Raw genomic sequence first — 22,125 nt, 5'->3', positions numbered from 1 at the left:
TTTGCATGTTTCTCTCTCAGTTTGCTTTCTTCCAATTCCCCAAGCTGACTGTTTTCTGTTCTGACTTCAAAAAATAAACGAAGAAAAAGTATCGATTGGCACTCACCTCTTCCTCATTGCTGGCCGTATTTACGGAGTCCATGCTCTGTGAGAGTCCCAGCGGTGCGAGCGCCATCTGATTTTCCATTATGCTGGCGTCTCTGCTGTTGTTTCCCGTTGCTGTTGTTCCCGCTGTTGCTGCTGCAGTTGCTGCTACTGTTGTTGCTGTTGTTGTTGTGTTGTTGTTGTTATCGCTGGCGACGGTTGCACTGACGCTGCCTGCCGGCGAGGGAGTTGTTGGCGCCGAAATTGACGCGGATTCGTGCGTGGAACTGCCTGGGGAGTTACTGTTGTTGTTGTTGTTGTTGGTGGTTGCAACTGTTGCTGCTGTGGCAACGCTTAGTGCAGTGGTTGCCGCTGCTGCCGGGCTGCTGCTACTGGCAATAACAGCTACTGTTGCTGGTGTGCTATTGCTGCAGCTGCTGTGTTGCTGTTGATGTTTATTGCTGCTGCTGTTGCTGAGCACTAAATGTTGCTGTGGGGCGTAGTGCCGCAGCTGATAGCCGCTGTAATGGGCAGGCTGCTGTTGCTGCTGCTGCTGCTGCTGTTGGTGCAGCACTGCCACGTGCTGTTGCTGCTGCTGATGCTGATGCGCTGCGGCAGCTGCAACGGCTGAGTGCTGTAGATGCTGATTGAGCAGAGCAGCGGCGGCAGCCGCCTGATTAAATTGAACCAAACGCTGCTGTTGCTGCTGCTGTTGATGATGGTGGTTGGCCTGTTGCTGTGAGGCAGCAACTGCGTAGGCGACTTGTTGCTGTTGTTGTTGCTGCTGTTGCTGCTGTTGTTGCTGATGATGGGCAGCAACTGCGGCTGCAAACTGTGTGGGATGTGCAAAGCTCAGCTGATGACCCTTTAATGCAGCTGCTGCTGCTGCTGCTGCTGCGGCGGCTGCTGCTGCGGCTGCTGCCGGTGAACTGGCGTATTGCAGATGGGCGGCGGGCGCTGAGACTGCTGCTGCTGCAGCTGTGGGCACGGGCAGCACCGAAACGGCGGCGGCGCACTGGCGCTTGGGCGACGGCGACAACACCTGTGGGGCACTCGCTGGCGTTTGCGGCAGCGTCGGCCTGCGTTTAATCGCAATCGACGAAATGGTGATGGCTTTTTCAAACACTTCCCGCTGGTGGTGTTGTGTGTTAATATTTATATTGCTGTGGGTGTTTGTGTTGTTGTTGTTGTTGTGGTTACTGTGGTTGTTGCTGGGTATTATGGATGTTGTTGTTGTTGCTGAAGTCGGCGTCGTCGTCGTCGTAGTCACTGCGGGCAGCAGTTGCAGTTGATTCGGTTCGGCGATGTGGAGCAGATGGTGATGGCTGCCCAACAGGTTCTGTTTCTGATAGTTGGCTATGTTGGCGACTCAGTTAACCTACAAAAAAACAAAAAGAAGCAAACAAAACAGAAAACATCGGTTAGTGTTGGCTGCTGCACAAATATTTGAATTGCTCTCGCATCAATATGGTTGGTGAAAATATTTGTGTAAAATATGCAAATACCATTTCAATATTGTCAAAATACTAGCGAGTTTCAACATTTCAATTCAACATAATGCAAATGTTTGTATGATATTTGGCGTGGGTGAAGGCAGTGTCTGCAAAACACTGCATAATTCAAGAGCAAACATGACGACAACTCAATAGAAAATAATACACAGTAAGCGAAATTCGAGCATTTCAACTTGACGTCATGTGGAACAAAGGCGCGCAAAGAAAAAACAAAACAAAAAACGACAGATAAACTTTATTTATGTAAGATGTGCTAAAATTTCATCAGGTTTATCCTACTTAATTTGAGACGTCAGTTTTGTAGATAACGTCACTACTAGTAGGATGTCAGTTTGCCATACTGACATGGAATAGCAAATATATTTTAAAGCAATATATTTATAAAAAAATTTCTTCATTTTATTTAAATTAAATTCTTAATTATTTTGTAATACAACTTGATTGAGTTGTACAGAAATATTCCAAAAACTGTAATGGAGAAAAATTGTTCTTCCACTTTCAGTTAAGCACTTTATTCAGTTAGGCATTTTTGCAAGCCAGCTGAAGCCCTTTGCCATATGAATAGACTAAAATAAAGTGCTATTGTGTAAAATAAAAGACGAGCTTCTGACTGAACAAAGAATGCGCCTTGTGCCATTTAGCTTAGATAGGCAAGCGATAAAGAGGAGTCTCATTGAAAATGAACAACTCAAAAAGAAAAAAGAAAAAGAAAAAAGAAACAACATGCAAATTGTGTAGGTCAGTCACAGACAAAAGTGGACGCTAGTCGCATTTCTTGCTGTGTATTTATATTTTGCTTGCGTGTATTTCGGTTTCGGTTATCGCCAAGAGCCCATCGATAGACACACAGACAGACAGACACAGCTGCTGGGAACTCCATTGCGCAGTCTAGAAAAGAATCTGACTAAAGCCGAATGTGAATAAAAGCAACAGCGACCGCAAAGCAAATAAGCAAACGAAAACACAGAGAAAACAGAGTATTCACTCTCTCAAACACACACACACACATACAAACACACACACACACACATTTGCGTAACAACTTGAAAATTGAGCTGACAAGCAAACCGAAATTGTATTACAAACGAGTGGACCAAAAATATGCACATAACTAAAGCCGAGATCTCAAAGATACATTTATACATATATGAGTATGAGTACGTTATACGTATGTACTGCGATATATGCACATATTTGACTACAATACAGCAAACAGGGCTATGAATGCGGATTATAATGGCGCCAGGGAAAGCATCGAACCAGCAAAGTATCCCAGCACAAACAACACACGGAATTTGTCGCCCATCGACGCCTGAGTATCTATGGCTGTATCTGTATCTATCCAGATACGCACACTTTGCATATGACAAATTATGCAGACAATGAACGAGACTGGATTAGGGGGATGGGCGGGTTGAATATTTAAGAATCCACTGCTCCTCGATTCCAGTAGCTATAGCGTTTAAGGACAAGCTTGCTATTGTATCTGTGGTGCGGTGGTGGGTTGGTAACACTTGAGTTAATTACGCACAACGCTTGCTAATCATAATTTAAATTTAATATCGATCAGCAGTTTGGGTTGGGTTGACTTTGTGGGCATACCGCGATGGCAACTGCTCTAATCCCACATGATTTATAATTAATATAATTGCAAAAGCCACCACCAAAAAGCCACACAGCGATACTTTTATTATTTATATATATATATATATATATATACATTTATTTATTTATTTATGGCTAATATTCAAATAGGCCATTGTGCCATCGACGCGCTTTAGAATTTTTTTCAAAATGCGGCTAATTTTGAATTGGCCAACAATACATATGCGAAATGCAAATTATATAATACTCGCTCAACATAAATTTCAGTAGCGAAATATCATTGATTTTAATGCCATGCAATTAACTATGGCAATACATAGCTTATATATTTTGGAGCAGTAAATAAAATGATCTAAAATGCGCCTGTATTCAATTGTAACAATTAACCTATGAAATGCAATTTTATTTGTTTTCGATATAATGCAAAACCAGGGAGACCAAAACAAGGGAGAAAACAATTAAATCTATTTTAATCTGTTTATGAAAGCAATGTTTTAAGCTAGATCAGCTCAAAAACATTATGGTCCAATTAATTAATAGATTGGTGCTGGACATATGTTTGGAAATCGTTAAAGAATATACTATGATAATTTTAAACTTGAGAAGCCAGCAATTGTAAAAGAAAACTTGATTTTCATACATTCAAAGAAAAAAATAAAAGTGAATATATAATTTATGTTTGCAATTTTTTTCTTACTCAAGTTCCAATTAAAAAATTCATTAAATTATACTGATATATATATATACATAAGTATTTATTAATGAATGACCATATTGAAAATTATGGCGACTAAAATAAAAAACAAATCCCTCGATTTGATATTCTGCCTGATTCCATGCAATCTGACCTTCGACATTTTAAGTTGCCATTAAATATATAATAATTCAATCGAAAATAAATTTCAGTCATATTCAAAACGTAAGCGCTATTTTGTAATAGTTTTTTTTTCGTATGTATATTGTCATTAGATTTATGCATCCACAACAAAGCAACATTTAATAGTTTTTATTCATTTTGGTAATTTCCACTGCTTGAATCAATTTTTAATTATTAGCTCACTGGCATTAAATATAAAAATGTGATCATACTCACTACTTTGTGATCAGATCAATTTCTAATTTCTATTAATACTCTATACACTCTATTAACAATACTCTCGCATTGAATGTGAATGCGAGACAAGATGCAGAAAACAATCAGATTATTGATATTTGTATTTTCTTGTCAATAATAGAATATTTTTCCACTGCCAATTTGTGAAGTTTATTTTTTGCACACTTTTTCAATGTCGGGTTATGTTTGTGTGTGATGCGAAATATTCACAGCAGCGATAGAGCAACAAATACACTTCTTGCCATGGCATCGCATCAACAACAATTGCGTTACAAATTCTAACAAACAAAAGCTCCGACAGCAACCATAATGACGCTGCTATTGCTATTGTTGCTTGTCGCTGGGCTGCTGGGCATGGAAATTACTCAGTAAAAATTCTAAAGTATAGCGCTACAAACGTATATAGAAACAGCAACCACAACAACAAAAACTAGTCATAAATATTGCTAATGAATTTCCCGCACGCTTTGCTGAGCTCACAACAAAATCGCGTCTCTCTAATCGACTTCCATTTTGCATTGTTTTTGCTTTTGCTTTTTCTGTTCCTTCTTTATTTATATATATATATATACATATATATATATATATATACGTATATTTTTTCCTCACATGTGTTTTTAAGCACATAACCACTGAAACGGAAGTTGGGTGCGTTTTTTGTTGAGGCTGCCACAACACAAATATAATTAAATGTAATTTTTATAATGACAAATGTTGTTGATACAAGCCCAAGCTGAAACACAAACCGTAGCCGAAACCACGCCTCAATAAGCGCTGAAATAAATGTGAACAAAAAAAGATACATTTCAAATGGAAGCACAACTCACAAAAGCAATTTTCTATTGCTCGCTCTCGATTTGAACTTTGAAGTTGGCCCGAAATTTAAATTTCCAAGTTCAGTTTTACTTTGTATCTTTTTGTTGTTGTTGTGTTTCTGTTTTAGGGCTACAATCAAGTTAACATAATTACCACACGATTCCTGTGTCTTAAAAATGGGTCAATTGGGCATGCCACGCCTTAAGCTGCGCCGATTTCATGCAAATTGTCTGACTGACTAACTGAGACTGTAGCCTAAGCGAACTATTGTAATAGATACAGTCTCTTTTCCTCGAATAGCAACACACGCTAATCGATGCACGCCCACGTTTCCGTCATCATCATCATCATCATCATCATCATTATTGTTAAGGGGCGGAAAACAAGTTTCTCAGCTGTTGCTGCCATAAAAATAAAGATGATTTTGGGTCGCGGATCACTTGACAGCAGACAATTGACAATTGCAATTGCGATTGCAATTGCAACAGCACTAACAACAATTACCATTGCTAATCTCGAAAGATAAACGCAAGTGCAAATAACGAGTTAACGCCCACGTGATCAGCATTAGCTGTTCCCCTTCTCATCCCTCTCACCCCTACCCACGCATCTCATCCTGACACAAAGATACCTTGACTCGCAGATAAGTTTTTTGTATATAGTCATAGGCCCATATATGTTGTCTGGGCTGGTACGAGATGAGCTCTAGAGCTGGAGCATCCGCCCAGTGGCTCCGTGCTTAAAGTGGTTTTAGCCATAAATGTTACGCTGCTGGATGGTTGGCATAGTTGTTATTATTGCTGCGCATCGTCGTATTGTGCTCACTGTTTGGGATCATAATTAATATTTAATAAGCCAGACAACTTTTCTCAAGACTGACTTTGATATGCCCAAGCGGTAGATACGTACAAATATGTATTCATAATACTCTGCTCATAGCCATAAAATGGGCAATAAAACTACTCGAATAAAGTAGTTGGTAAGGCTTAAGAGGTTTTGTTTTTTTTTTTGTCGGCCATGGAATGTTTTCAAAGTTGAACTCTTAAGATAGCAAAAATATAACCTCGATTTAAATAAAATCTCTTTGTTATGTTTATATTGGAGAACATTATCTCTTAACACAACAATCCAAAGCTTAGCCTAATAAATTTTTATTTTTAAATATCTAACAACTTTGCTGAAGCAAATTGCAATGTTTCGGATTTATATTTTGCCATTTTGAATAGAGAATAGAGAATAGAGTAAAATAATATTTTTCGTTATGTGGCACCATTAAAAGCGTATCCCAGATGCGGCTCGTTTGTCGCAATCTTTATTATTCGTTGTTTGAGATGTTTTTGTTTAGTTGGGTGTTTTTATTTTGTTTGCCATTGCTATGTGGCAGGCAGTCAGCTTTGGGATGGCATGCTTATGTGCGCATATTTAATACGATGCTCAAGCAACATTTTTTATAACTTGGCATGCTCCAATTCGTTGGCGCAAGGCAGCGTTTCTTGGTGGTCTCTCTTTAATACTTATTTGCCGACTGACAGCCATTCGAAATGGCATTCAGCAGCGAAAACGAATACATAGCACGAGTAACTCGAGTATCTACAAGAAAGTTGCTTCTTGCGTTCTGCCAACTTGACTGCTGACTGTTGTCTGCCCTCCCTCTTCCACACACACACACACAGACACACACACACACACACACACACACACTATTCCACTCTATCTCCATCTCTCTCTGACATTAAGTTTGAGCATTTTTTGAAAATTACAAAATCCATTAAGTCGCTTGCACGCAACTTAAACATAAATCCATCATACGCCATGTAGCACACTCGCACACACTCATTCATTCAGTTCAGGGTAGTCATGCCACGCCCCGGCCCCTGCCCACGCCTCCCCTATTCGCTGCTACTGGGTTTTTATTATCCACGGCATATTCAATGCACAAACATTCAGACACTCTACTAGGTAAGTAGGTTGGGCCTCAGTCTACAACTACTTATATTTTTCCTTTTACCCGTTCTCCTTCTCCTTGGGCGTCTTTGCAGGGCTTTCTATTTAATTTCCCAGCTAGCTGGCGAAACTTCTGGGCTCAATCAGCCATCGACTTTTTGGCCAGTATTTCAGATATTACTTTTATTTTTTTTTTTTTTTTTCATGCGATACTTTTAAATTTGTACACGCAATCAATAAATGATAGTTCAATTCTATCGTGTTCTGTCAATCTCATTTAATGCACTTCCGTTTACTTAATGGATATTCGCCTATATGTATAGCTATTGTATGCTCAACTGATCCAGATATCAAATGCATATGCAAACATCGCGCAAAATCAAAATTACAATACATAATCTACCAATCAGTAAGCTGCGTAACCATTTGTGCTATTTAATTTGTAAACATCAATAGCGTTTAATTAGATGAAACGCACAAGTTTATCTGCGGCTTATCTTTGGCAACAACTGATAGCGATACTTATACATAAGCGTCGCCTCGGCGAGAGTGCGCCCATAAATCATCTATTCGGATACACACAGCTGTGAATAAAGCAACAGCTGGAAATTGAGATAGAGATGGAGATAGAAATTGTTAGATAGATGTGCTCACTCACGGCAATTGTGGCCATTAATGTAATAGACGTCGACCAAAAACGGTTCGCAGTTTTACCTACCGAGAGCCGAGATGTGAAAGATGTGAAAATGTAAAACTCATGCGAAGATTGAATGCAAGATTGAGCTCACTCACAACGCTTGAGAACTGTGCTAACATGTGTGTGTGTGTGTGTGTGTGTGTGTGTGTGTGTGTGTGTGTGTGTGTGTGTGTGTGTGCGAAACTAGTTCAAAAGTTCAAGCGAACAGTGACTGACGAAGCGCTCGATGTAGCTCTAAAGCTGCAGCTTAAGCTAAAACTGAGGCTTACTTTTCTGTCTAGTTGCCCGCCACGATGAGAGGCCTAGAGAAAGGTAGCCCAAAAATAAAAAGAAAGAAAAAAACAAAAACAAAAACAAAAACAGCGTGCAACAATGTTTACATACAATGTATGCCCTACAGTAAAAGCCTGCCAGGGGTATATTGTCAGCAAGGTCCAATTGATTAATTGAGCATCTTAATGAGCATAGCATATTACTTTCAAATAAAATAGTCATCTGTGCAAAGACTGAAAGCTCAATTGTTTAAATTTACAGCGAAGTATATTAAATCCGTTCAATTTATAGCACGAGCTGCTAACTAAATGCTTGCTTTTTATATATATTCGATTTATCTGTTATAGGTTATCTTATGATCACTTAACATTATGCTTCACTACTTTCATTCAAGCGATCTTTTTGCTTTGTCGCTTTGTGATGTTACAGGGTATGTCACCGTCAATCTATACCATTGAAGAGCTTCAGGAGCGCTGAAGAGATCAAACTCTCACTTTAATAAACGTGTCATCAATTACAGGGTATGCTATATAGTAAATTGAGCTCGTTACAGATACATTGCCTTCTGAACATGTATTTCCCTTACTATAGGGTATCACATAATCCGTCATATGATCATTATTTATTTCACTAGATCACGCTTACAATAAATTAGCTATAATATTTAACATAAATGTAAAATGTAATCATTTGGTAATCGATCATTTCTATCTTCTGTATTGTGCTAACGATCTCGGTGCTCACATTTATTTTAATTGAAAAGTGAATGCTTATGTATGTTGTAGAGTATACTATAGTCGTTCAATATGACTCATCCCATAATTTATACTTTTATTTTTTTCGGCTGGCTATAAATAGCCATAGCTCAATAGCAATCACAGCAATAGCAAAACCTCGGGGTCCAATCGAGTTTGAAGTCTGTGTGATGAGGTGGGAAGGTTTGTGGGCAGAGAGAAAGAGGGGGAAAGAGGTGGTAGCCATCGCATCCAAAACGCTACTTCAATCAGGCTTCAATAAGCTCCTCGAAACGGGCAACGATTCAATTGTTGTTTTGTGGTTTCATATTGTTATCGTTGACTGAGCCACATTTGGCATGCTTTCCCATGGCCCTCTCACACACAACAAGTACATGGCTAGCTGTTGTTGTTGTTGTTGCTGCTGTTGTACTTTAGATGTGTATGAATAAATACTAGATGTGTGTGTGTGTGTATATGCTATATGAACCACAAGTGTATCGCACGTTTGATTTATGTATGTATGTACATACAAATGTATTTATTTCGTGCTCGTTTGCTGCCAAAATGCGGTTTATTTTGCCATTGATTCTCGTTTGTGTCGTTTGAGTCATATGCATGAAATGCAAAGCGACACCAATAACAACAACAACAACAACAACAACAACAACAACAATTGAATGTAATCAAAGTACAGCCAAGTATTACAAGTCATCATCTAGAACAAAAGCAACGTCGATGGACCAAACGAAACAATTAAAATAGCACTCAGTTAGTCTCTCTAAAAAGTATGATATGGCACCTCCACACAAAATTAAGTTCTATGAGCCCCATTAGCATTTGCAATTAATTTTCATCTCTGCCAAATTTGTATGAATTTCGTCGCACTGGGAAATATTAGCTTAGGCTAATATATATTTAGAATATACTCGTATTCATGTCTGTCTGTCACTGTCTTTTCTCTCTCTCTCTCTCTCTCGCTCTCGCTCTGTGTTCAGTTTTTATTGCTTCAACCGAGATTAATTAACGTTAATTTTGCATAATTAAGGCGGCAGCTACACAGAATAGGAGAAAGGCCAGCAGCAACCAAAACAACTGCTTGGGAAAGTTGTACACCAATTCAGTGAGTTGAGTTGAGTTGAGTTGATTTGACTTGAGGGGAGGAGCAGGTTCGTAATCTTTGACAGAGGGCCTCTCTCAAGTTCAGTGTCAAGGGTCCAGCCACTCATTTTCAATTAAATCTCTTGTAATGCCACATGGAAATGCATTATAGCTACTGGGGTTTTTTTTGTTTTTTTTTTTTTTGTTTATTTTCTACCGACTTTTTGACAACATGGAAAAGCTTCTAGAATCACTCATACTGGTGAGCAATCCTCAGTTGGCTCGTAAATCTGTAGCTGCTTGGAGAATCCAATTAAAATTGCAAAAGCCCAAAAAACCAATGCCAAAAGTGAAGGCACAATTTCATCGGTACAAACGCAAGCTGTCAACTCGTCGCTTTCTCAGTTATTTGCATAAACATAAGGTCTGCCTGACAGCAACAAGACACAAAAATCTATTTACTTGCAAAATAAACAAGACCAACCACATAGACTTACTGCCCAAGTTGAGTTAAATACTTTGCGGTTGCCTCCACCCAACCAAATTCTTAAATTAAATTTGATAACATGCAAAGGGCAAAATGAATTACTCATGAGCCCAGATTGAGGATTGGACAACAATTACTTTGGGCAACAGTTAATGGGAAATTTGTTAGCTTTTCGTATTTTCCTCGGCATTTTATTGATTGGTTCATTACAAAAATTGTTTACTCTTAAATATTTTACAGCCATCATCCAATTATTGGTCTTGCAAAGAAATTCTTTAATTTGCGGCCTTTAGTCGTTTTTCTACATTTTTCACAATTTAATTTAAAATGCGTTTTACCACAAAAATGTCATATTGCCAAAATATGAATTAAATTTGCCAACCACAAAAGGCTAGTCGGAAATGTAAATGAATGAAGACAATTACCAAAAGCATCTGCTTTCAGGTGTCAAATTGTGACCTGGGCCAAAAGGCCATTCAAATTAAAGCATATTGTGGTTAGTGATTGTAGTTATTTCGAGATTTTACATATTTTCAGCTCAATGAAACGAGCAATTCCTAAAGAACTCAACTCAAGTAGTAGGTCTTTAAGTACGTTGTCGGATGCTGTGGGAATTGCCTCAAATTAAGCGCAAAGTGCGTGTGCCACAACTGCCAGCTTATTTTTAAATTTACTGATGGAGGGTGTTTTGGTTATGACATAAAATGTGTAATACAAAAAGCACAACACAAGATATAATCAAGTTTTATTTCTTTTTCAGTGCAACTAGTTGCACAGATTTCAAATTTCGATTTAATATACTTTAGCTGGCATTGAAAAAATGTAGTTCAAATGTTGTTGCCATTTAAATTAGTGATCGAAGCTAATGTTATTTTTCAACAAATTTATAGTTTAAATAATATTTTCCGCTCACAAAACTTCATAATAAATTTTATTGTTGCTTTTCTATTTTAAAAAAAATCTTCGATGGAATATTATCCATTTGACACACGCTCAAATAAACAAAACTAGCAATTTTCTGCAGAAAAAAAAGTAGTTTCAAAAAAGTAATGTGAAAATATGATATAATTTTATCTTTACATTTGCGAGCTATAAGCATTTGTAAAGAGAGTCTACAGGGTGACCTATTCAAGTGGCGAGGAGTGTATATCATACAGAGTATTTAATCTTCGACATCGCGTCGACAGCGGCTCTTTCTTGTTTTCTTTTTTTTCATGTTTTTTTTTTTCATTTTTTTTTTATTACGTTTCCCTCATAGTTCAGTGCAGAGTATGACCCCCTCATTCATTCTGGAGTATGATGTCATTAATTAATGTGAATGAGTTCAGTATGATGTCAATTAGCTGCGGAAAGCGCACTTGACGGCACAGTACTGCACAAATTTGTTGTAAGACTCGTTGCTGATGTTGTTTAAGATACAACCACCCACTCATACACACACACACACACACACATACATACACACACACCCACTCAAACAAACATATTTTATGAGCACTTACAATTGAGAGGCCTCACTGGAATATGAACATCTGCTTGACTACAACTGGGACTCGTGCCCACAAAAGTTGAAATCTTTATCTTAATATCCAAAAAATACAACAAAAAAAAAAAAAAAACAGCTCACAAAACTTCTGCTTCAAGTGCTTAACAATAGTTAGGACTCAGTCGCAGTTGCTTTTGCATTTAGAGATTTGGATAGCGACACCCAAGTAGCCAAAGAGACAACAGAGTGGAAACTTCTTACGCAAAAACTAAGCAGAGTCATTAAAACTGACTGCTTGCGACGCCCATTTACGCCCAGCTGTCAGAGCGAAACTAAAACGAAGGAAAATGCGTATATTATAATAATAAGTAAATGCAATAAAATGAAAATCCAACTGGGAAATTTTATTTGATTTATATTTGCAGTGCCGCACTTAAGGCAGCCAGCGAAACTCCAAAGAAAACAAAAAGAAAAGCAAAAGAAACCGAAACAGAAATAAAAGAAGAACAAAAAATAAGCAAAGAAGCATTATGCAGATAAAATGCTTGGCTGGGGAGACAAAAACTTTCTTATACACTAAAGGGATTTGCTCGTTCAGCAGGTGGAATTTTCCCCAGCTCTCCTCCCTTCAACGATTAACTACCATTGCGTACTTACTCACTCGCTCGCTATTGTGTGGAGTCTTGTGCTGTACATACCTGCAAGTAGACAGAAAACAATGCAAACATACGTTAGAATCGAATGTGTTTTTGGCAGGCTTATAAATCGTAAAAGTCTAAATTATGAGCACATGCATTTCAATTACAGCTACAGCTACAGCTACAGCTACAGATGCAGTTGCCGATGCCGATGCAGATGCAATCCCACAGATACACCAAAAACTCGCCAGGCCAAACAGAAATTTATCGAGTTGTAGAAGGTTTGTTGGCCGAGTTTGTGGGAATAGCCAATTGCCTCGCTCCCTGTGTGAGCCGCCCATTTTTGAAAGTTTATTGGCCCGACTTGGATCCAACGTTTCTGTTTTTTTTTTTGGGAGGAGGGTGAGGCATCCAGCAGACACAAATTGTATGGTTTGGGTATGGGTAACATTTTCGTCTAGGTGCCGGCTTTCATTATTGTTTAAAATGCCGTTGCTCCGTAAAACGTTTTCATTGATTTTATTTTTTTTCGATTTGTTTGCCAATTGTTTGTTACACTTTGTTGATGAATGATTGTTTGTTGTTGTTGCTGTTGTTGCTGCCATGTGGCGAAAGGCGAAATCTGCTTAGTTTGTGATCGATCCAGTGAACGTTCGAAACAAAAAAATGAAGACCATTTCTTGTGGTCAGCATAAGGTCTTAAAGCCTTTCACCCAGCTGAGAATCGTGCATCTATCTTGTGGACTCAAGCATATATTTCAATTGCACTGTTGAAGCCCAGATACGGTTCAGCGAAATTGTGAAATGTAAAGCAACTCACTTTTTGAGTTCTCATTGGGTCTACTATAATTATTTTTTATTTTTGAATTTGTTTGCGTGCCAATTTATATTTAAATTATTTTTTGATTTTTTACTTGTTTTTTTTTTTTTTGATTTGAGTATTTTAAAAAAATATTTTCAAATAGTTAGAAATTCAAATTGACAAAGAATAGTTAAAAAACAAGCCTAAGGTAAATTTGTATTTAACAATAAAATATATATGTGTCAATATATATATTATGAGAATAGGAGAATATGTTAAAGGTAAAAAATACTTTATTATTATGTCAAGAGTTAAATTTGCAATTTATTTAAAATGACTTTTCCTGTGAGCGTAAAAGAACCAATTGAGTTTTAAGTCTGTTTATAAAATATTTTTAAAAAAATATGCTCATTCAGATATACGCAACCTTTTTGATTGATTTTATTTAATTTTTAATTTCTTCCAACATATATGTCAAAATTCTCTTCTTGTGCCAAGCCTTAGATTTGAGTGGACCACATTGGCAGCCCATTTTAGCCCCTGTCACCATAAAACAGTCGTTGCGATTCTGTTGTTCCTCGACCATCTATGCATATCATAAAGTAAACTCCAGCTGCAGCTTGCATTTATTTAGTTAGAGCTGTCTGCGCCGCCTCTGCTAATGATGTGCAAATAGTCGACGAGTGCAACCCACACAGCCAAAAAAAAAAGATACAATATACATACATTTATAGACCATGTATATGGAACATGAAGACACTTTATGGAGTGATAAAAGAGAGACCTGCACTTGGCAATTGAGGCTTAGTTTGCTCAGTTGCTGGCAACACGAAGTAAAACAAGGAGAAGAAGTACAAATGGAAGACTCCTCAATTAGCTTATGGTTAGCATGTAGACAGATCCGAGCGACTACCCCTTTAACAAATGCGATATGTTGATATGTTGATAAGCCCTGTCCTGTCATGCCCCACCTCTTACTTTGCCCTACCCCTAAACTCATATATTCAATCTTCGCATCCCTTTTTATACCCTTGCAGTGGGTATTGCTACTTTGTTGCGAAATGTAAGGCATACTGAAGAAAGCATCTTCATAAAATATAAACCTGAATCCGTATAGCTATCTAAATATATATATCAATTTAATTTTAATATATTATTATTATATAATATTATTTTTCCACATATTTTGTTTACTGAAAATGTTCATTAGATTTGCGGAATGGAATTTTATTATTTCCAAACGAAAGGAATATTTACATCAAGTTGAATTGGAATGAAGTCCTAGTGAATATATACATCAAGTTGAATTGGAATGAAGTCCTAGAGTATTTCATCTTCGTCAACTCAATGGGAACTGTTCCTTCTTATGTCTTGTGTTTGTGTGTGCTTTGTTGCCTGTTCGTTTCGTGTCTTGTTTTCTTCGCTTTTATTTACACATGCTATTTGATGGACTGCCTAAAGAGCTGTGCAAGGGTTGTCGCTTGGAATGGGGGTTGATATTGGGGTTGGGATAGGCAGGTAGTTAGTTCCTGGTCGGGGTTTGCTAAATACACACGCGCGCAGAGTGTAAGTCTCAGATTACATGGTGGTTCACTCAGACCGGCCTCCACCCGCTCCTCAAGGGTTGGGTGGTACACGTCATCCTCACAGCTCACATATATTTACTTGAAACAAAAAGCGACTGAAACTGGTTGTGGCCACCACCTAGCCACCGAACCACCAAACGAGCATTGCCATGTGTGTGACGAAAGGGTGCGGTGCCAATTACAAAAACAACAGCAACAGTCGGCACGGAAGTGGTTTTGATTTAATGCCAAGATGCCGCCGACGACGCCGTCGAATGACGCAAGATAAACAGCTGCTTTCCAGCCAAACAGGTGACGAAAGGTAGCCGAAAAGGCAACGGCAACGGCAAACGCGACTCATTCCATGCTGGAAGGTACAACACAGATTTCCGCAGAAGAGCAGCCAAAATTGTTGTCGGCATGCTTAGAAGTGTGCGAAGGCGCATATAAACAGGTGGCAACCCAGTCATATTTGTTTGGGATGAGGAGAGAACAAATATGACAGAGTTGTCAACATGACTCCATATATGAAAACATCTGCCCAACACATTTGTATCCTATTTATTCACAGACTTTAATAGAAAATGTACTAAGTAGACACGGAACTACAAATAAGTAGAAAGTAGTTCTGGTATGCTTTACTATATGATAATAATTACTTTCTAAATGTATTTTAATTTATTTTCAATAATCGATGTCTTTATTTTTGATTTACAACTGAATAAACCTTGAATAATCCAAAACAAATACGTTTACTTTTGCAAAATCGAGCTTAGTTACATGTTTCTTATTTATTTTTCAAACTTTAAAAGCATAGTAAAAAGCCAGTAAAAGTTAGCGATATGTGAATTCCTTGGAGAATGTTTAAGTTCTTGAAAACATATAAGACTCCCCTTTAAAAATGTATATCAGCGAGTTCAACTGAAAATCAGATCAGTCACGCAATTTGATTCCCCTCCCTGCGGTTGATTTAATTTGTAATTGCAGTTAGAATGAAATTTCTGGCTTCGAACCAGTAAATACAATCAACTGAAAATGCTGGCTGGGTGGCAGCCGCCCTCAAAGGTGGGCATAGTGGGTGTGGTTGTGTGGGAGGTGGAAGGTTGGAGGGGTGTAGGGGGGAAGGAGCAGGGAATCGGCTGAGCTAAGCTGAGCTAATGCTCGCCTTGGGTGCGTTTGTGGCTTATTGCCAATCAAAATGAGCAAGCGTTGACGATGCCCGACCTCTAGACAATGAATACACTGCCAGAAAATTGAAGTAACTTTAATTTCATCGATCAATGTTGAAGGCAAAAAGCCATAAGCTTGAGAAGAAGAATAATTAATCGAATCTTCCAGTTTATTTTGGTAGCCATGCCATTTGTCATTAATTTTGTACAGTGCAACGGCAAAGGCTCCACCTGGGCTTGTATTCATTGTTTGTGGGCGAGAGGAGAGATGACTATGTGTGTGTGTGTGTGTGTGTGTGGGCTTGCTTTATCTCGGTGCCCTGTCGCACTGCCACAACTGATTAGCATAATTGGCTTTCTGTTAAATTTAGCGTTTAATTAATATATGAATTTCGGCCAACGCAAGCAGCAAGCACACAGCACACAGCAGGCAGCAGGCAGCCACAATTACAGCTGGGACAAAATCATGTTTATAATAATCACATATTGCTTATAGCCACAAAATCCATATCTATATGAATTGGTCAACTGCTCTAAGCGACTTGTGCTCCAGTTTTGACTTCCTGCCCAGCTCATCAGAGTCACTTGAACAAAGCCTTGCCATAATTGACTTCTAGCCCGGTAGCACACACACTTTCACATTCACACACGCACACATGCACACACACCATCACAGCAACCACTTACTTGCCCAAAAACAAAAAGAATACGTGTGTATATGTATATGTGTGTGTGTGTGTATCTGTGTTGAAAATTGCGCTCCAGAAACGAAACGAAACGAATCCACAGCCCTCGCCCTGCACTTAACATGTTCATCAATTGCTCGACGAGACTTTCGCCGACATAGACAAAGTGTCCGACTAACAACCACTTGCTGCAAGAGCAGGGGGGTTGTGCGGCTGTGGGCTACGAGGTAAGGGGCTGGGCTGAAATGAGAATCTGGCCAACACAAAACAATGCAAAAACAAACGGTATCAGTGTGTGTGTGTGTGTGTGTGTGTGTGTTGTGTTGTGTGAGAGGAGAGCTCAGTTGTGTAGAAGTCAAGTATGAGCCGTGAAATTGTTTGCCACAAAAATGAAGAAAACCTACAAAAAAACAAAGATTGCAGCTTGCTTTGGGAACTGGAACAGCAGCAGCAGCAGCAACAATACTATCGCAGCCAGTGCAGCGCAATCTGAAGGCGTGCCACGCCCCCACCGCCAAAGACAATTTGTTCAACGCCCACACTGAAGGTCTCTTTGCAACAAAGTTGGAGTGGCAGACGAAGAGGAAGCAGCAGCAGCAACTGCGTTGGAAAACATCTATTTAAGATCTTTTGTGATTAATCGCTGGCGCCGCATACGAAAAATGTAGACTTAAAATTAAAGTCTTCAAGTCGGATGATCTTTCGAAATGAATATCTAACATCTGGTTTGCTGGCAAAATATTGAGCAATAATAGCAGCGCAACAAGACACAATTTATATTAAATGATATTGGTTGCAACTTCGCTTGAACTACACTGAAGAAACCCTGTAATAATTCGGTAAGTAAAAATATTTTGATCTAGAAGCAGACAAGTAGAAAATTGTGATGCTTTAAGCTTTAAGTAGTTTCGTCTCCATTTTCTATCGTTACTACAACTATTAAAAATATCTAAGGCACCCTTCTTTTTGAAGAAGTGCTGCATATTTTTGAATAGTAAAATTTTATGAATACATCATTAAATTCATTCTAAGAAACAGTTAGCTTGAAAAATTGTCATAATTCTCTTCTTTTTGTTTTTTTTTTTTTGTTGTTAAAACAGATGCTAAAATTACACGCGCAAGTGAGTCTTTTGAATGTCATCGTCATTAAACTAGTTAAACAAGTTTGTTCCCCGACCTCAAGGGCAAATTTCGCCGCTAAAGAACTAAAGTGAAACAAAAAACACATGACTCCATTGATGGGCCTCATCATCTGAAGACGCCGACCCGAAGGTGACTTTATCGCCGGCGATTATCATTAGCGACGCTCACTTGATAAATTTCCTGTTGGCTTATGCAAATTACTTGTCAATCAATAAGCTGCATAATTACCCAGACAGTCCTCTCCCCCTCCCCCCCTCAACCCTATGGATGAAATGGAAAGTGTCGCTGTGCAGATCTGAGAGCTGGCTAATGAACTGTGTGAAGTCAAGTGGCCAACAAATGAATTTCACATGCTCAACAAAATGTGCAAAACGGCAAAGTTTTCCAATGTGGCAAAGCCGAAAGCAGCCCTTCTTAACACCACCCCTCTCCTCCTCCGTCCTATGCTCAATTGTGAACAGACAGCAAAATAAGCTATGAAACTGTGACTCAGCGACTGACAGCTGTTCGTGGGTAGAGGTGTGGGGTGTAGGGTGAATTGAGAGTAGGGGGTGGCATACATTTTATGGCTGGCAACAGTTGCGCAAATTTGCACAAAATACGACGACGTCAACAGGTGCGAGCTCATTTCAATTCCACAAGAGCGCAAAACAAAAAATATACGACAAAAAAAAAACTATTTATTTATTTTGAAATTCTTCTTGGTTTTCATTTTATTTTATTATTATTATTTTTTTTTTTTTTTTGTTATTGGCCTTATTTTTTATTTCGCCAGTTAATTGTGTCGAGTGCTGGCGCCGTTTTACTTTCAACTTGAACGTGTTTCAATCTCAATTGCACAACTGATTGGCAACTGTTTGTATTTCGCACACACACACACACACACACCATCCTCGAAGCAATGTCAAAGTTGCATACACAGAGCACTTAACTCCATTTTCATGATGCTCACTTCATATTACCCAAAATATGCAAATGCTGCAGCTGTGCAGTGCTGCTGATGGCCAGCAAACAGAAAGAGTGATGCAACAACGCAACCTCAACAGAAATATATATATGTATGTATATGCATGGGTACATATATATATATATATATCTTTAAGCAGTGTCAACGTTTACCATCTTCTTCATTTTCATGCTCAGCCTCATCGTCAACGTACCCCAAGAGTTGCCTGCTCGGGGCAAGTTCAGCTGTTGCTGGTAGGCAAACAAATGCCTTGCCGGCAAAGCATTGTCAGTTACTTTGCAATAATCTTCAACTAACAGCACAAAAAATAAACCAAAGCCAAAAGAAAACTACAACAATCACAACAAACACGGCTGCTGATGATGATGATGATGACATGGAATGGGTTGGAACGATGACATGGCTCTAAGTCAATGGCAATTGAAACGGAATTGAGATGTGCACGTGACACGCTCAAAGCCTGCACGAAATACGAATTACCAAAAATATCAATAAATAATTGAGGCAGATTTAAAAGACGAAATGTTGAGAGATGTATCTAAGCTGAAATTGGAACAGGAATAGAATGAATAAGATGTACAAAATATATTTTTATCTTAAGACAACATTCAATAGTCCTACAGACATCTAATGGAAGTACAATATAATTGTGATTAGTTTCGCATTGTGTTTTTCCTGTACATGGTTAGTTTCATTTACATACAACACAATTTAATGATCTCATCAAAATCTTAATTAATTGCATCCGTTTTGAAAATAGCTGAGTCTTCTGGGAGCAAAATAATAGTTACAACTTTGATGAATTTAGATATTTAAATGACAATCTTGTAATTATTGTTCAACAACTAAATATTAGTTACGAAAGTCGAATTATTTTGTAAATGACGAAAGTCGTACTTTCATATATATATATATATATATATATATATACTGAATTTCAAAATGAAAAACACGAGACAGACTCGAAACAATGAAATTGTCGTGTGATTTTTGTGTACCTCTAAGTTTTATGTTTGTTTTAAACTACAAATAAAAAGTGATGTATGTATGTACATATAGCCACCAAGATGAAAGTTGAAAAATACCAATAAATATTGTTAAACATATACTTTGAGTTTTTCTCAGATTGTGTTTGAGTATCGGAAAACAAACTTATTAAATCGCTACTTTCAGTTAGACAGCAAGTAAATAAATCTTCTAAAATGGCAAAAATATGCGCTCATCTGCTCATCGGCTCATCTCTAAAGCTAAACTCTGCTGTTGGCTGTTACCTGTTACCAGTTGCTGAGGCATTTGGTGCAACCGTTGGCAAGTCGAACAGTTATTGGAATTTTGCTTTATGCGCTGATTTAGCCATTGTCTTTGACTAAGTCGCAACACTAGCTGCGACTCGGATTTGCGTTGGGCATGTGTCTATGGGTTGACTCGCCTGGAGACGAGTGTAGACAACTGAAGCTTGCCACCTGGAGTCGCTGTCATTTGCCTATTGCAGCCATTTCCCTCACGCCCTCCCAACCCCTTCCCCAATCGAAACAGAGCTGAACTGAACTCTGTTGCCATTGTAATGACGTTTGCGTCATTGTAACATGCAAGTATCTTTTAGCTATCTGAAGTATCCATCCATGTATGTATCTATGTATCTACAGCTGTAGCTGTAGCTGTTGCTGTAGCTGTAGCTGTAACTATATCTGTGTGCGCAACTTTGTGTATTGTTGTGCACTTGTAGAGCTCCTTCAAGCGCTACGTCGTGTCTCGGCTCGTCTCGTCTCGTCTCGTCTCGTCTCGTCAAGTCTCACATTTCGCATTTAGCCATAAGTATTGTGTAATGTTAGTTGTTGTTTGTTGCTGTTTGTTGCCCGGAATTGAGTAATCTATATGGCCAATATATCGAATGCAACACAGCCGCAACATCATTCACAATTTGTCAGTTTTGACAACTGCTGTTTCGAATACAATTTTTCACAGATTCAACATTTGCATAGCTGCTCAATTTGATAGTTTTGAGGCTAAGCCTTTTGATAAATCGCCAACGTGTGTGGGACTGTCACAAATGTATCCACTACCCGAAATGAAACTCGAAACCGCTTTGAATGTGTTATGGAGGACCATCAATCAACGCACTGCAAGCGAATACGCGTAACAATCGCAATAATTTATTGAACCACTTTTAGTTTATCGTTGCAAATACACTCGTAGAGCGCTCAGCACTAAAATGTTCATGCAACATGCATTTACACACAAAAATGGCAAATATCCATCAAATGATGTATTTTAATATATACTCGTACACAAATATCTAAACATAACAGAATCGATCTACTGAATAAAATAAACTTTTGTTAAACCAATTTTCCATTTTGCTGTCGTATTATATAAGATAAGTAAAAATCACTATTATTATTAATTGAGCCATTAATTGAATTATTAATTGCGATGTGATATGGACATAAATGTATTACATATATATTACATATTATATATATATATTTTTAATTATTATTTTATGTAAATCTAATATTTATACACACACACAGTCACATTTATCATAGTCTTATAGCAATTGGTTGTTTATTTCTTTCAATGTAGTGTGTTGCATGTTCATTTGCGGCTTCCGTGCAGGTCTCACACACACAAACACACACACACACACACACACACACACACACACGCTGAGGCACACACATGCAAGCAAACAATCATGCATTCAAGCTGGATGGTAATTTACGGCCCAACCCCGAATAACGCTGCTGGCAACCCTCGCATTTGAGCCACATTTTTGCTGGCCACTAACGAGCCTGAAGCCAGCACAGCCGACAGCTGATGGCGTTTCCTGCCTTCTCCTGGCCACTGTTTGGCCCACAGAATCGCCATTGCCAGCGTCGTCAGTTTTATGGCCACCAAAGGGCACTGAACCGCACCTTAAAAAAAGGCGCAAAAGTAAACTGTAGCGGCGGTTTGATTAAAACTACACAAGCATATACAGTCACACACACACACACACATACAGTCACACACACACACACACTCACACACACACAAATACACACGTAGTTTGAGTGAAAAATGGTCACACACAGATACACATGGGAACAGCTTGGTTCGCTTTTAATAGTTTTTAGCTTGACCTCGTCACCGTTCGCGTTCCCAGTTCCCAGTTCCTGTTTGTTGTTGTTGTTGTTGCTGTTGCTGTTGCTGTTGTTGCTGTTGTTGTTGCTGTCCAGCTGTTGTCTCTGGGACGGTGTGTGTGTATTTTGTCATGTTTCTCGTGTCGGAAGTGGAAATTATTCAGCACTCGCATTT

At 38.5% G+C, this 22,125-nt stretch overlaps 1 protein-coding gene and 1 long non-coding RNA gene across 4 annotated transcripts in view; both read right to left on the bottom strand.

The window, feature by feature from the left end:
- LOC6568144 (protein couch potato) overlaps window positions 1-187 on the bottom strand; it is a 54,762-nt gene extending 54,575 nt beyond the window's left edge. The window contains exon 1 of the mRNA XM_043214773.1: window positions 107-187. Coding sequence (XP_043070708.1) covers window positions 107-187 — 81 coding nt within the window. The remainder of the gene's footprint in view (window positions 1-106) is intronic.
- A 1,137-nt stretch (window positions 188-1,324) lies between these two features.
- LOC122322485 overlaps window positions 1,325-22,125 on the bottom strand; it is a 57,872-nt gene continuing 37,071 nt past the window's right edge. For all 3 annotated transcript variants that reach the window (XR_006246627.1, XR_006246628.1, XR_006246629.1), the window contains exon 3: window positions 1,325-1,462. This is a non-coding gene — a long non-coding RNA (uncharacterized LOC122322485). The remainder of the gene's footprint in view (window positions 1,463-22,125) is intronic.

The sequence above is a fragment of the Drosophila grimshawi genome, unplaced genomic scaffold (assembly GCF_018153295.1).
Source record: "Drosophila grimshawi isolate 15287-2541.00 unplaced genomic scaffold, ASM1815329v1 contig_311, whole genome shotgun sequence".
Classification (NCBI taxonomy): Eukaryota; Metazoa; Arthropoda; class Insecta; order Diptera; family Drosophilidae; genus Drosophila; species Drosophila grimshawi.
Note: the sequence above shows the minus strand (reverse complement) of the source record. Positions and strands in the feature narration are given on the sequence as shown.